At 48.5% G+C, this 12,390-nt stretch overlaps 1 protein-coding gene across 8 annotated transcripts in view; it reads left to right on the forward strand.

The window, feature by feature from the left end:
• Positions 1-12,390, forward strand: part of SUGP2 (SURP and G-patch domain containing 2) — a 33,457-nt gene that overhangs the window by 9,936 nt on the left and 11,131 nt on the right. For 5 of the 8 annotated variants that reach the window (XM_080827799.1, XM_080827798.1, XM_080827804.1 and 2 more), the window contains exons 4-6: positions 151-271; positions 8,410-8,897; positions 9,932-10,043. In XM_080827799.1, the coding sequence (XP_080683925.1) occupies positions 151-271; positions 8,410-8,897; positions 9,932-10,043 (721 nt within the window). The remainder of the gene's footprint in view (positions 1-150; positions 272-8,409; positions 8,898-9,931; positions 10,044-12,390) is intronic. The other 3 variants (XM_080827802.1, XM_080827801.1, XM_080827805.1) reach the window with 1 other exon arrangement.

A 12,390-nucleotide genomic window follows, 5' to 3' on the forward strand; every position in this document is an offset into this window, starting at 1 on the left:
TCCTCTTTTCAATGCTGATTTCTCTTGAGTGAGGATTTTGGTCACTGGTGCCTGCTTAGATTCTGTCCTAAGCCTCTGACTCCGTCCTGGTCGTCCCAGGCCCGATGTGTTCCGGTGTATTTTCAGAAAAGCCCTTTTTTTGTGTTCCAGCGGTCCCCCAGCGAGCGGATCACAAGGTGGTGGACACCATCGACCAACTGGTCACTCGTGTTGTTGAAGGCAGCCTGTCTCCCAAAGAGAGAGCTCTTCTCAAGGAGGACCCTGCTTACTGGTAGGTCTTTAAATGTTGCCCCTCTGAATCCCTCCCTTAGAACACACAGCAAAATTCGTGTCTGGATGGTCTCCGATGCAGAGGGTGAGGTAGCGATTTTGAGGCGTGGTATTAGCCAGTGGGAGGAGCATGAGAGAGGGTCGGGTTCACCTACATTCAGGCCCCAGCTCCGCTGCCGCCCTGCCACCCTGCCATGGTCTCCCTGCCACCCTGGCCTTCTCTCATCCGGGCAGGGAACCCCTCGTGCCTCTGTGCTGGCTTAAGGATGAGGGGAGAGGCGCGTGCAAAGAGCACATGAAGATCAGGGTGGGTCACCACAGTTGTTCATGACTTACTGCGCTGTCTGTTAAACTCTCTTCTCCTTTTGCCTTATTGCCTCTTCACGTGAATGGAACAAGTTTTTAAAATTAAAGTTTTCAGCATAAATACAGTAGTTGCTGGGGCGCCTGGGTGGCTCATTCGTTAAGCATCGGGCTCCCTACTCGGCAAGAATTCTGCTTCTCCCTCTCCCACTCCCCCTGCTTGTATTCCCTCTCTCGCTGTGTCTCTCTGTCTACAAATAAATAAAAATTTTTAATAAATAAATAAAATCTTTTAATACATACATACATACAGTACTTGCTTATTAGAGGAAGTCGAGAACAAGACAGTGGAGGGAAGCCCCCCATGTGCCCGCCGGTATCTACTGCCAGTTTTCCTTCTTTGCTTCCACTCTCTCTGCCCGTTGTGGGCTGTTTGGGTTTTCGTGTCAAGTAGCTGTGATTTCACTGGGCTATAATGTATCTTGCTCTTTTGGGGTTTATGTATGTATTTTTCTTGCTCATTTTAGATAGCACAGGAAAATGCTCGTATTCCTTATTTTTCATAAACATTTTCAGACAGCTGCGTTTGTTAGTCCATAGAGGAGGTGGCCGGAGTTCAGTCAGCCGTCCCTCTCTGGTTGCGCTTTCAGAATGATTTTGATTGCATACTGTTTCAAACTGGTTAAGTGAATGGCTTAGCGCATCCCATTTTCTTGTGTGTTTAGGATTACCTCTAGATTGCCGCAAGTGGAAAATGTTCACACTTTAACTTTTTTTTTTAAGATTTTATTTATTTTTTTAATTTTTTTTATTTATTTGAGAGAGAGAGCGTGTAAGCAGGGGAGGAACAGAAGGAGAGGGAGTAGGAGACAGTTCCCAGCAGACAACGCATTGAGCACAGAGCAGAGCCCGACGAAGGGCTCAATCCCAGGACCCTGAGGTCATGACCTGAGCCAAAACCAAGTCAGGAGCTTAACCAGCTGAGCCACCCAGGCGCCCCTAACTTTTTAAATCCTAAAAGTGGCATATGTCCTTTAGAAAAAGGTAATAGAAAAAAGTAATAAAGAAGGTAAAGATGCTATCACTCAGCAGTCCACCACTGAGGTCCCTGTCAGCATGTCCTGTATTTCAGACCTAACATCGCTGTCCCTCTTAGCAGCGGTTGCGTGCTCTTCCGTTGTACACAGGTACCCGAGCACACTCAACCGTTGCCAATTGATGCGTTCTTAGATTCTTCCCAGTTTTTCCTCACTGTAAACACCATTACAATAAACAGTGTTTTCCATTTATTTCTGTCTACATTTCTGGCAGTTGATTAGGGTAATATCTGGGAGTGAAATTTCTGGGTTAAAGAAAAAGTTAACTTGAGAGGCCTTTGATCTCTGTCATTTTTCTCAGCTGCAACACGATTGATCTTTGAGACTGGATAATCCTCTGGTGGGGGCTATCCTTGGTTTTGCAGGACACTTAGCAGCATTCTTGGCTCTCCTCCTTACATTGGATACCAGTAGAGTTCTCTATCCCAGACCCTGCCCACTGGGGGCAGGAGTTGCCTTTGATGGAAGCCATCAGTCTTTATCATCAGGTTACTTTCTGTGGCTTATCTGTCCCAGTTGACACCTGTTACCACTCTCTAAGCGTGCCATGCCCTCACCTGTGTTTTAACTTAAAGATAATTTCATAGTGTGATGTTTTATCTCCTAGTCCTTTGTTAATTAACAAAGATTATACATTTCCTCATAGTACATCTAGTTGTAGTTCCTCTTTTTAAGTGTCTATTTAGGTCTTGTGTGATAAATATTGTACCCATTCTGGACTCCGTATTCTTGCTATTGTAATTGCTAAAAGTGCTTCAGAAGCTTAAATTTCCTTGTAACGTTACTAGAGTTTTGGTCTTAACCAGCGTCATTTACCGGGCGAGAGGGTTGGAGCTTATATGGTTTTACTTTTACAGGATTCTCAGACTCATTTGGATTATTTTCATGTTTAGAATGAGCTGTGTATATAATTTAAAAATTAAAAAAACAAAACAAAACAGCCCAATAAGCAAATTGTCCCATCATAATTTATTGAAAACTTGATTATCAAACACTCTTGCATTCTCTGTACTTGGTACTATTCTCGGCACTTTTCTGATTTAAGCACTAGCTGACTGAATCTTCATAAACCTTGTGAGGCAGATATGTTCTTATCCTTATTTTATAGATAGGAAACTTGAGGCTCAAAGAGGCCTCTTACCTAAGGAGTGCAAAACTAGTAAGACAGACTTGAGATTCTCATCCAGGTTCTTGGTCTCAATCAGTGTGCATGCTGAAGGAAGGAAGCTAGATAACCTCAGATTGAAGGGTGAAAGCAGAGACCAAATCCTCTTGGGTAAGGTACTCCAGAGTTGGAAGGCCTAGGGGCAATTTCCAGGTGATTGGGCTGGAGAGAAAGGGGACCCCAAGAAGACTGAGGACATGTACCTCTGCATCACAACTGACCAGGCACATGGTCACTGACAGCCAGTGGTAACAGACAGAGTCATAGCCAGAGTTGTAACTATGGGAGGTACAAAATTAGAAGTAAGCATTGAATTAGAAATCAAATATTTGAGGAAAATCATCATGAAGAAGAGTCACCAAACTCAAATAGAGCTGACCCCTGAGAAGATGGAGTTACTATAAGAAAAATAATTAGTTTAAATGTATACATGTGTAATTAACAGTCTTAGGTGGAAAATAGTATATTGTATCCATGAAACAGGAGCTTTTTGTTTTTGAAAAGAACCTGTGTATGTTAAAGATCTTGGAAATGAAAAGTTTCATTGTTGAAAGAAAAATGTCAGTGGTTGGCTAGAATAGACCCAGATGAAGAACGGATTAGGGAGCCGAACTCAGACTTGACTCTGAAAACTCCTTCAGAAGGAATTACTGGAGACTATCAGGAGAAGATGTGGTGCCAAGAAAGAATGATAAGAAACTAGTAAGCTTAGGGGGTGCATTAGAATTCTTAAAGAGTACGTGTTTGTAGTTCATCAAAAATATCAATTGAATTGGGGCGCCTGGGTGGCTCAGTGGGTTAAGCCTCCGTCTTCAGCTGGGGTCATGATCCCAGGGTCCTGGGATCGAGCCCCGCATCGGGCTCTCTGCTCAGCGGGGAGCCTGCTGCCTCTCCCCTCTCTCTCTGCCTGCCTCTCTGCCTGCCTCTCTGCCTACTTGTGATCTCTGTCAAATAAATAAATAAAATCTTTTTAAATAAATAAATAAAATCTTCCCAAAAAACAAAATGTTTCCACTTTGACCAGTTCCCATACAGTTCTCTGCTCCTCAGAGTCAGTCTCTTTCGGTATTTTAAGCTGCTTCTAACAGTTACCTCTTGATGATTAGCCTTGATCTGTCAGTTTTGGGCATCACTATTGATATCCTGGAAGATAAGTGAGGCTTTAGCTGCTTTCCTCTTAGTCACTCATCAGAAGACCACCTTCTTGACAGGCTCCAATGCTGTGTTGGGTTCTTTGTCTTAGTTAACAAATGAAAAGTTCAGACATTAGGGATAAGGTAAGAAGGCTTTGCATTGTCTCCACCCTTCAAGGTACAGCAGAGATTTGAGATTCCCACCTCCTTACAAGGAGGAATAAACACTGGTTTGTTAACAGCCCGCCTCGTGGACAGAACGGGCGGCTGCCTGTCACTGAGGCGGCCTGTGCCTCCCTGTGCGCCAAACTGGCAGTGGTGCCTACATCTACTACAGCGTCGCCTCCTTGTGTAGGGCGCCGGTTGGCAAGGCTTCCTCCATTCTCTCTGAGAGTGCAAAGCGGCAGGCCCGTAGAATGGTCCCAAGGGTACAAGACATAGAAGTGAAAGAATCTTCTGAGTTGTCCCTTTGGAGTGGGAGGGCCCTGACCCTTGCTGGACCATGCTCTCTAGGGACAGCCACCATGTCCACGTGTTTACAGACTTGGGAAAAGGCAGGTGGGCACGAATCCCTCTTGGCTGGCCCCCGCAGGATTGTCCAAGGCCCTCAAAGCAAATACAAGATCTAAACAAATTGATACTTGGCCCAGGGTGGGGGGGGGTGGGCAATAGACCCTAAAACCCCAGATAATCTAGATATATAAGGTGATGAGCAGGAAAGAGGTGGATATTAAAGTTCTTGTCTTGTTAAAAGTGAGGATATAGGGATGCCCGCGTGGCTCAGTTGGTTAAAGAATCTGCCTTGGCACAGGTCATGATCCCAGGGTCCTGGGATTGAGTCCCACTTCAGACTCCTTGCTCAGTGAGGAGTCTGCTTCTCCCTCTGCCTGCCGCTCCCCCTGCTTGTGCTCTCTCTCCCTCCCTCTCTCTCTCTCTCTCTGACAAAAAAAAAGTGAGGATATATCTGGTGACTAGTTCTGAACATAGAAAATAGTAGTTTAAGTGTATATTGATTAGCCAGTAAAGACCTAAAAGTGGATGTGTAACTTCCACACTACTGTAGAGGGTGAAGCTGAAAAGAAGAAGTATTCATCCCAGTAAAAAGCAAGAAAGGGGAAAAAATTTAAAAGGAGGGCAAGTAGGAAACAAGAGTGCAGTGGCACCACCTAAAATGCCAGCTGTTGTTTCCTCTCAGAGATAAATAAAACACAGAGAGTAGGGAATAAAATGAAAAAATTACATACCAAGCAAATGCTATCAAAAAGAAAGGAGGAGGGCTGCCTGGGTGGCTCAGTGGGTTAAGCCTCTGCCTTCGGCTCAGGTCATGATCTCCGGGTCCTGGGATTGAGCCCCGCATCGGGCCCTCTGCTCGGTGGGGAGCCACCTTCCCCTTCTCTCTTTGCCTGCCTCTCTGCCTGCTTGTGATCTTTCTCAAATAGATACACAAAATCTTAAAAAAAAAAAAAAAAAAAAGAAGAAGAAGAAAGGAGGTATGTAAAAGTCATTTCAGACAAAACAGAGAAAAGCATAAAAAGGGGCAAAGTAAGCTACTGACCAGGCACAGTCATCATGTAGCTACAACAGTTGGGAATCTTTTTTCTTTCTTTTCTTTTTTTTTTTTTTAAGTTTATTTATTTGACAGGCAGAGATCACAAGTAGGCAGAGACGCAGGCAGAGAGAGAGAGGAGGAAGCAGGCTCCCTGCGGAACAGAGAGCCTGATGCAGGGACCCGATCCCAGGACCCTGGGATCATAACCTGAGCCGAAGGCAGAGGCTTTAACCCACTGAGCCACCCAGGTGCCCCTCTTTCTTTTTTTTTTAAGTAGCAGTGTCCATGCCTAGTGTGGAGCCCAGCGCAGGTCTTGAACTCACAACCCTGAGATCAAGACCTGAGCCAAAACCAAGAGTCAGACACTTAACTGACGGAGCCAGCCAGGCACCCCAATACTTGGGAATATTGATGCCTGAACTATGTAGCTTTAAGCTGTGTAAATAAATAAACAATACTTAGAAATATAAGAGGAATTGACCAATCTATATCATGGCAGGAGGCTTGAATATAATTCTCTGACATGGGTAGATGTCATCCAGATAACGGAATATTTAGAACACAATGAACAGGCATAGACAGGTAAAGATGATGTGCTAATATTTGTTGAGCAGTTTATAAATGCCACACAGTATCTAAAGCATTTTCCTTAAAACAAAAAGAGTAATTCAAGCCTTACAACATAATGAAGTGGTTTATTATTACTATCTATGCCTCTTACAGATAGAGGAACTGAGGCACGGAAAAGTTGAGTAAATCTCTTGGCTAATAGGTGGCTATGCTGGGATTTGAACCCAGCAGGCTGGCTTGGGAATGTTCTGTGCTCTTAATGTTATGTTCCACTTGGGGAGATGGATCTGTGACTGACATTCTCAGACTGCACTTGGCGTCAGAACTGTCGGGGGGAACGGGGCTTGTATCCTGGGCTTCAGAGTCACCTGGATGCTGACTCTGCTTTCTGCTCTGGGTGAGAGGGGGTACCCTTGCTGGAGCTGTGTTTAATTAACAGGAGAACCAGGCCGTTTCTGTTAGTCACTGCCCCTTTATGTGGGAACCCTTGCTTGTTACGGGCCATCCGGCAGGATGGTGTTGTTGGCCTAGCAGAGTGTCCGGGGCAGCGATGGAGCAGGCATGCAACCTGTTTCCAGATCCAGCCGGACCTTAACGGTGCGGATAGCAGCAGCGAGAGCTGCCCAGGGAGCTGCCCCCCAGCGGCTCTCCGCTTTAGGCCATGCTGCCAGCACCCTGCTTCACGCAGCCCTGCATCCAGTCAGCCTCTGTCATTGCTAATCAGGAACCTCACCAGTTCAGCCGCCTTTTAACATCAGGCAGTCTGAAAGCCACCTGAAATGTTCCCCTGCCCACCAAACAGTATTCATTCCTCTTGAACACAAACTGAAACTGAACATTCTCGAACTCTTGAAATGTGCCAGGTCCCAGAGAAACTCTCAGCGCATCCCAGGAAAGGAAAATCACATGGGCCACATTACACAATGCATATAAGTCAAAACTAGAAACAACCAAAATAAAACTTGCTTCTAAATAACTTTTGAGTGAAGGGGAACGAGAATGGACATTAGAAACTTCACAAGGAAGCAGCAGGGGGCGCTCTGCACCCTGAATGCAGCTGCAGCCGTTCAGTGTGGGATGCCTTTGTCAGAAATAGAGTGAATGTGAGCATTCACCCATGAGGCCAGAAGGAAATGGCAAGAAAAGCCCAGACCCTAGAAGGGAAGGATTAATGGAGATGAAAGAAAGTGCTCACGAAGTGGAAAACAGTAAAGAGTGTAAGTTCCCCTCTGTGCCTCTTACTGTCCTTTCCCCAGGGCTAATTAAGTTGGCTGTAGGAGTGCCTGGGTGGCTCAGTGGGTTAAAGCCTCTGCCTTCGGCTCAGGTCATGATCCCAGGGTCCTGGGATCGAGCCCCACATCGGGCTCTCTGCTCAGCAGGGAGCCTGCTTCCTCCTCTCTCTCTGTCTGCCTCTCTGCCTACTTGTGATTTCTGTCTATCAAATAAATAAATAAAATCTTTAAAAAAAAAAAAGTTTGCTTTATGTTCTTTCCACCCGTGTGAGGAAAGCAAATGCCCAGGGATCTGTGTACACAGAGCAGATTCATGTGGTCCATGTCGATGCTGTTCTTCTGTAGCTTGCTGCCTTCTCTGCCCGTATTGTGGGTGTCTTTCTGTGTCAGCGCTTGGGACTCACCCTCCTTCTCTTTCCTATACTGTTCTTCTTCTTTTTTTAAAGATTTTATTTATTTATTTATTTATTTGTTTGACAGAGCGTGCACAGGCAGGGGGAGCAGCAGGCAGAGGGAGAGGGAGAAGCAGGCTCACTGCCGAGCAGAGAGCCTGATGGGCTTGATCCCAGGACTCTGGGATCATGACCCAAGCCAAAGGCAGATGCTTAACCACCCCGGCACCTCTGTCTCGTTACGACGCCGGCATGTGATTTCATAGCCGCGGCACCCTGGCCTCGGTGGTGCAGTTGAAGCCAGGGTCTCTGAGTACCCAGCCTCCCTGGGCCCTCTAAAGTATATCATCTCCCAAAAACGGCACCCACAAGCGACAGAGTAGCAGTGTCTCTGTGGCTACAGAGTGACTGTTACGAGGCCACCAGGAGTCGTGAGCACCTTCATCACTGGGGATGAAACCCAAGGAGGAACGACCAGTGCTGGTTTAGAGCTCCCATTGCCCTGCAGTTACTCTGGGCAGGAGGGGACCCGGGTCGTCAGTAGGGCAGAGCCTCTCAGACGGCAGGCAAGGGTGTGCAGAAATGGGATCGTAGCATTGATTCGGTACGTAGTGGTGTTTTTTTTTTTTTTTTTTTTATTTTTTTTTTTCGTAGTGGTGTTTTAACCAATGTCCTTCTGTGCCTGTTTTGTTATGTAGGTTTCTGTCCGATGACACTAGTCTAGAGTACAAGTATTACAAACTGAAGCTGGCAGAAGTGCAGCGGGTCAGCCACACCTTGCCGGGAGCAGATCAAAAGCCGACAGCGGCCGAGTGTGCGGTCCGGGCCATGCTGTACGCCCGGGCCATCCGGAGCCTCAAGAAGAGGCTCCTCCCAGGCCGGCGGCGGGGGCTGCTCCGCACCCAAGGGCTCCGGGGCTGGAAGGTGAGGAGAGCAACCACTGGGACCCAGACCCTCCTCTCCTCGGGCACCAGACTGAAACACCATGGCCGGCAGGCTCCAAGTTCATTGCAGGGAAAGCTGTCCCAGCCAGATGGAAATGATACTGCCAAGGACTGCCCACCTGACCCGGCCGGACCCTCTCCTGGGGACCCCAGCCCAGAAGCCTCGGGCCCATCCCCCAAGCCAGCAGGAGTGGAAGTCTCTGGAGCCCCTCAAACCTCCTCTCCCTGCCCATCTGCTGACGGTGGGTGCTCCCTCCCAGCCCCCTCTTACGGGCCCCAGTCCCAACTCTCCAACCTCCAGGGGTCTCTCGGGAGTGGGGGTGGGAGACCTGGGTGGTCTGAGCAGTGGTGTAGCAGGCAGAAGCAACGGGGACCTGGCCAGGACAGGTGCACGTGGAGGTGCACTCCGCTTATTTCCTAGAGGGGCTGGCCCTCCAGTCCTTGTAGCTGTGTTCCTCCTGTCCGGGGATGGAGCTGACTCACTGTGCTCCCCTGCAATGTCGTTCTACTGCCCCCCTGCCCCTGAGTTGTGCTGTGGGCCCACGCTTGGGGCTTCGAGCTCCTCAATCCATTTCTCTGTTCTTGCCCCTCTTTACATTCCATAGGGCTGCCCTCGTCTCTTATTCTGCTCCTTCTTCCCCAAGGTCTCTGTTTCCTTCCTCAGACTTAGCTGACCTGCAGTTTCTTCTGTTTCTCCTGGCCATTACTTTTTCTCTGTGTGGCAAGCCTGCCCCTGACCCACTTAGCGCTGGGTGTGAACGGAGAGGGGAACCAGAATCTACACCGCTGCTACGTTCTCTAGCTGTCGCCATATAACGAGCCGTTCTGAACTGTGGCTTCAGATGGGGGGCGCAGTGCTCCGAGTCTGCTGAACTGGGCTGGGCCCACACGTGTGTTTGCAGGCAGCAGGTTGTGTGGGGCCATCGGCGGAGGTAACCAGTGCCCAGGTCACAGGCATGTCGCCCCCGGCAGCCAGCCTGGATTTGTTCACCTGACAGTCAGGAGGGTGGTGGAGGTGCTCAAGGCCTCAAGCCCAGGTTCCACACTGATGCTGCCTCCTGTCAGTCAGCAGGCGGCTCCGGGCCAGCCCCGATTTGGGGGGACAGAAGAGGATCTTCTGCTGGACAGAGCTGCAGAGTCCCATGGCAAAGGGCAGGGATGCAGTGAGGGGGCACGAGGGGCTGTCTTTATAATTAGTCTCCATACCCACCCCCCCAAAGCAGAAATTGGAAGCAGCAACTCAGAACTGACATGTGACAGTCGCTTTGTTTTGTAGTTGACACAAAGACCATGGAGACTGCGGAGAAACTGGCCAGATTTGTTGCTCAGGTGGGACCAGAGATTGAACAGTTCAGCATAGAAAACAGCACCGACAACCCCGACTTGTGGTATGTAGCTATCGTGCCCTTTGAATTTGAGTGTCCTGAGAGCCCCTGGGGTGGCCTGGCAGACCCTTCTGCCCCGGGAGGCACCCGAGGAGAAGTCATGGCTTCACTTCTGCCGAGCTCAGGGCTGTGAGGAGGGAGTATCTGCTTCGGGGTGTTGGGCGGTATTGCCCTCATCTGTGACATCAGAAAAAAACCTCCCCTGGAAGGAAGTTTAAGTTGTATTTGAAGGTCAAGTGGACTTTGATCAAGGCAAGGGGGAGAGAGCACCCAGGCATAGAGGCCAGTGGGTTCCCCAGAACCTTTGCAGAGGCCGAGTGTTGTGGGGGAGGCGGAGGCGGGGCACTATCCCTGGTCACCCCAGTGCTCCGGGCGGTGATGGATGGCTCCCGGTCCAGCCGTGGGCAGCCGGCACTTCCACTTAGCAGTGGCCTGGCATCCTCTTGCCAGGAGGGGGTGCTGCTACCACTGTCCTTCCTCAGATGCGGTGCCCACTCAACAGCACACAGCCTGCCAGTGACAGAACCAGGAGCCTGCTCTGCCTTGTGGGGCGGGCTCACCTCCTTCGGGGGGAGGCTGCCCAGGAGCCCCGTGTTTGTGGTACTGAGCCGTAACCCAGGTGGGGCTCCCATGCTGTGTGAATTGTATCCTCCCGTTGGCTGGGAACTCTGGACCCTTGCCTTGCTGCTACCATGCTGGAGAGCCATGCCTTAGTCTAATTAATGAAGACTAGGGTTGAAAACTACACGTGTCCTAGAGCATTGCTGGGACCCGGTAGTGACCCAGCACATTGTTCTAGCTTGTTGGGGACCTTGAGTAGGTTCTGCACTGGGCCTGCCTCCTGCTTCCTGTGAGACCCAGTCCAGCCTCGGGGAGCACCGACGGCTTCATGGGGTTCAGCCCATTCTGTCTTTTAAAGGCCTGGTGACCTTGGGGCCAGCTGGGCCTAGCACGCCTCACAGTTGGGCAGGACCCAGTCAAGGGGATGGCTCCGCTAAGGGCAGCCGGGAGCATTCCATAGGTTGTGTTGTCTGTCTGTCTGTTTTTCTCCAAGTGAGAGTTCTGCAGTTTTCTGGCACCTGCAACTGCCAGGTTTGAGTTTATTTGTCACCATTTCTGACAGCCTTTTCTGAGCAATGTTTCTTAGGCGGCACTGTCCCTTCCCTCCCCACACAGTCCCCCACTGTACGGCAACATTAGGTGGAGTGATTCCCTCTGTCCCCCAGTCCGGTGCTCAGGGAGCAGTTTGAGAATGACTGCACCCAGCAGCACACATACATAATAAAGGTCGAAGTGACTTGTGTTTCTTTTCCTTTAGAAAAATTATACCTCTAATGTGCTCAATAGTCATCTGAGTTAATTCCTTTTTTGTGTGTGGTTATGTCATCAATTTGACATATAGTCAGGTTCATTTGTTTCTACAGAGATTCAGTTTAGGGCTATATTTTTCTACCCTTTTTAATTTAATTTTAAAAATAAATTCAGCATTTGAATGGTTCTAAAGTAGAAATTACAGAAGGTAAGCTCAGAGAAGTCTCTGAGTGGGAATCCCCCACCAACAACAGGAAACCATTTTCATTCAATTCTAGGGGGTGTGTGCATTTCCCCCTTTGTTCTGCTACCATTAACCCCTTTGTTCTTACATGTAACTTTCTATATGTAATAGACACTTTCGCGTCTTGCTTTTTACCCTTCACCACCTATCCAGAAGTCCCTTGTGCCGCCACTGCCCCCCACTTCATTCTTTTGCCCACTGTCATTCTCCACGTGTAGCCACACCAGGGTCACTCCCCAGCCTTCGGCATTCACATTGTTCTTTTGGCCTTATCAGTGGCCTCACACACAATGACTTCCTGGAGAGAATCTTCATGTATCTTCCAGAAGGGGGACTGTAGGGCCCCAAGGTCAGTGCACTTGTAATTTTGTTAGATAATGGAAATTCCGCTCCCGTAGGGCCACGCCTAGAGCAGTGTCCAGAGTACCTCTCCCCACCCCTCACCTTTTGGCATGCCTTAGGGTCAGTAGGATTTATGAGAAATTTCTCATTTCCATGAAATTTTAGTTTCCATTTTTCTTAGGAGTGAAATTGAACATCTTTTCATAAACTTAAGTGTCCTTTATTTTCCTGTGGACTGTTCATTTGTCTCTTAAAAAAAAAAAAAAAAAGAAGGGTTTGTCCTTTAAAAAAGCTTTGTTGTTGTAAATAGTTTGCATTTTTTACAATTTTGTGTAAATGCAGCTTGTTCTCACTTTTTGTCCGGCCCCTTACCCAGCGTAGTCGTTCAGAATCAGCCGTGTTTGTTGCATGTGCGCCCAGTTCATTCCTCTTTGCTGCTGAGTGTGTCCCACT

The sequence above is a fragment of the Martes martes genome, assembly GCF_963455335.1.
Source record: "Martes martes genome assembly, chromosome: 1".
Taxonomy (NCBI): Eukaryota; Metazoa; Chordata; class Mammalia; order Carnivora; family Mustelidae; genus Martes; species Martes martes.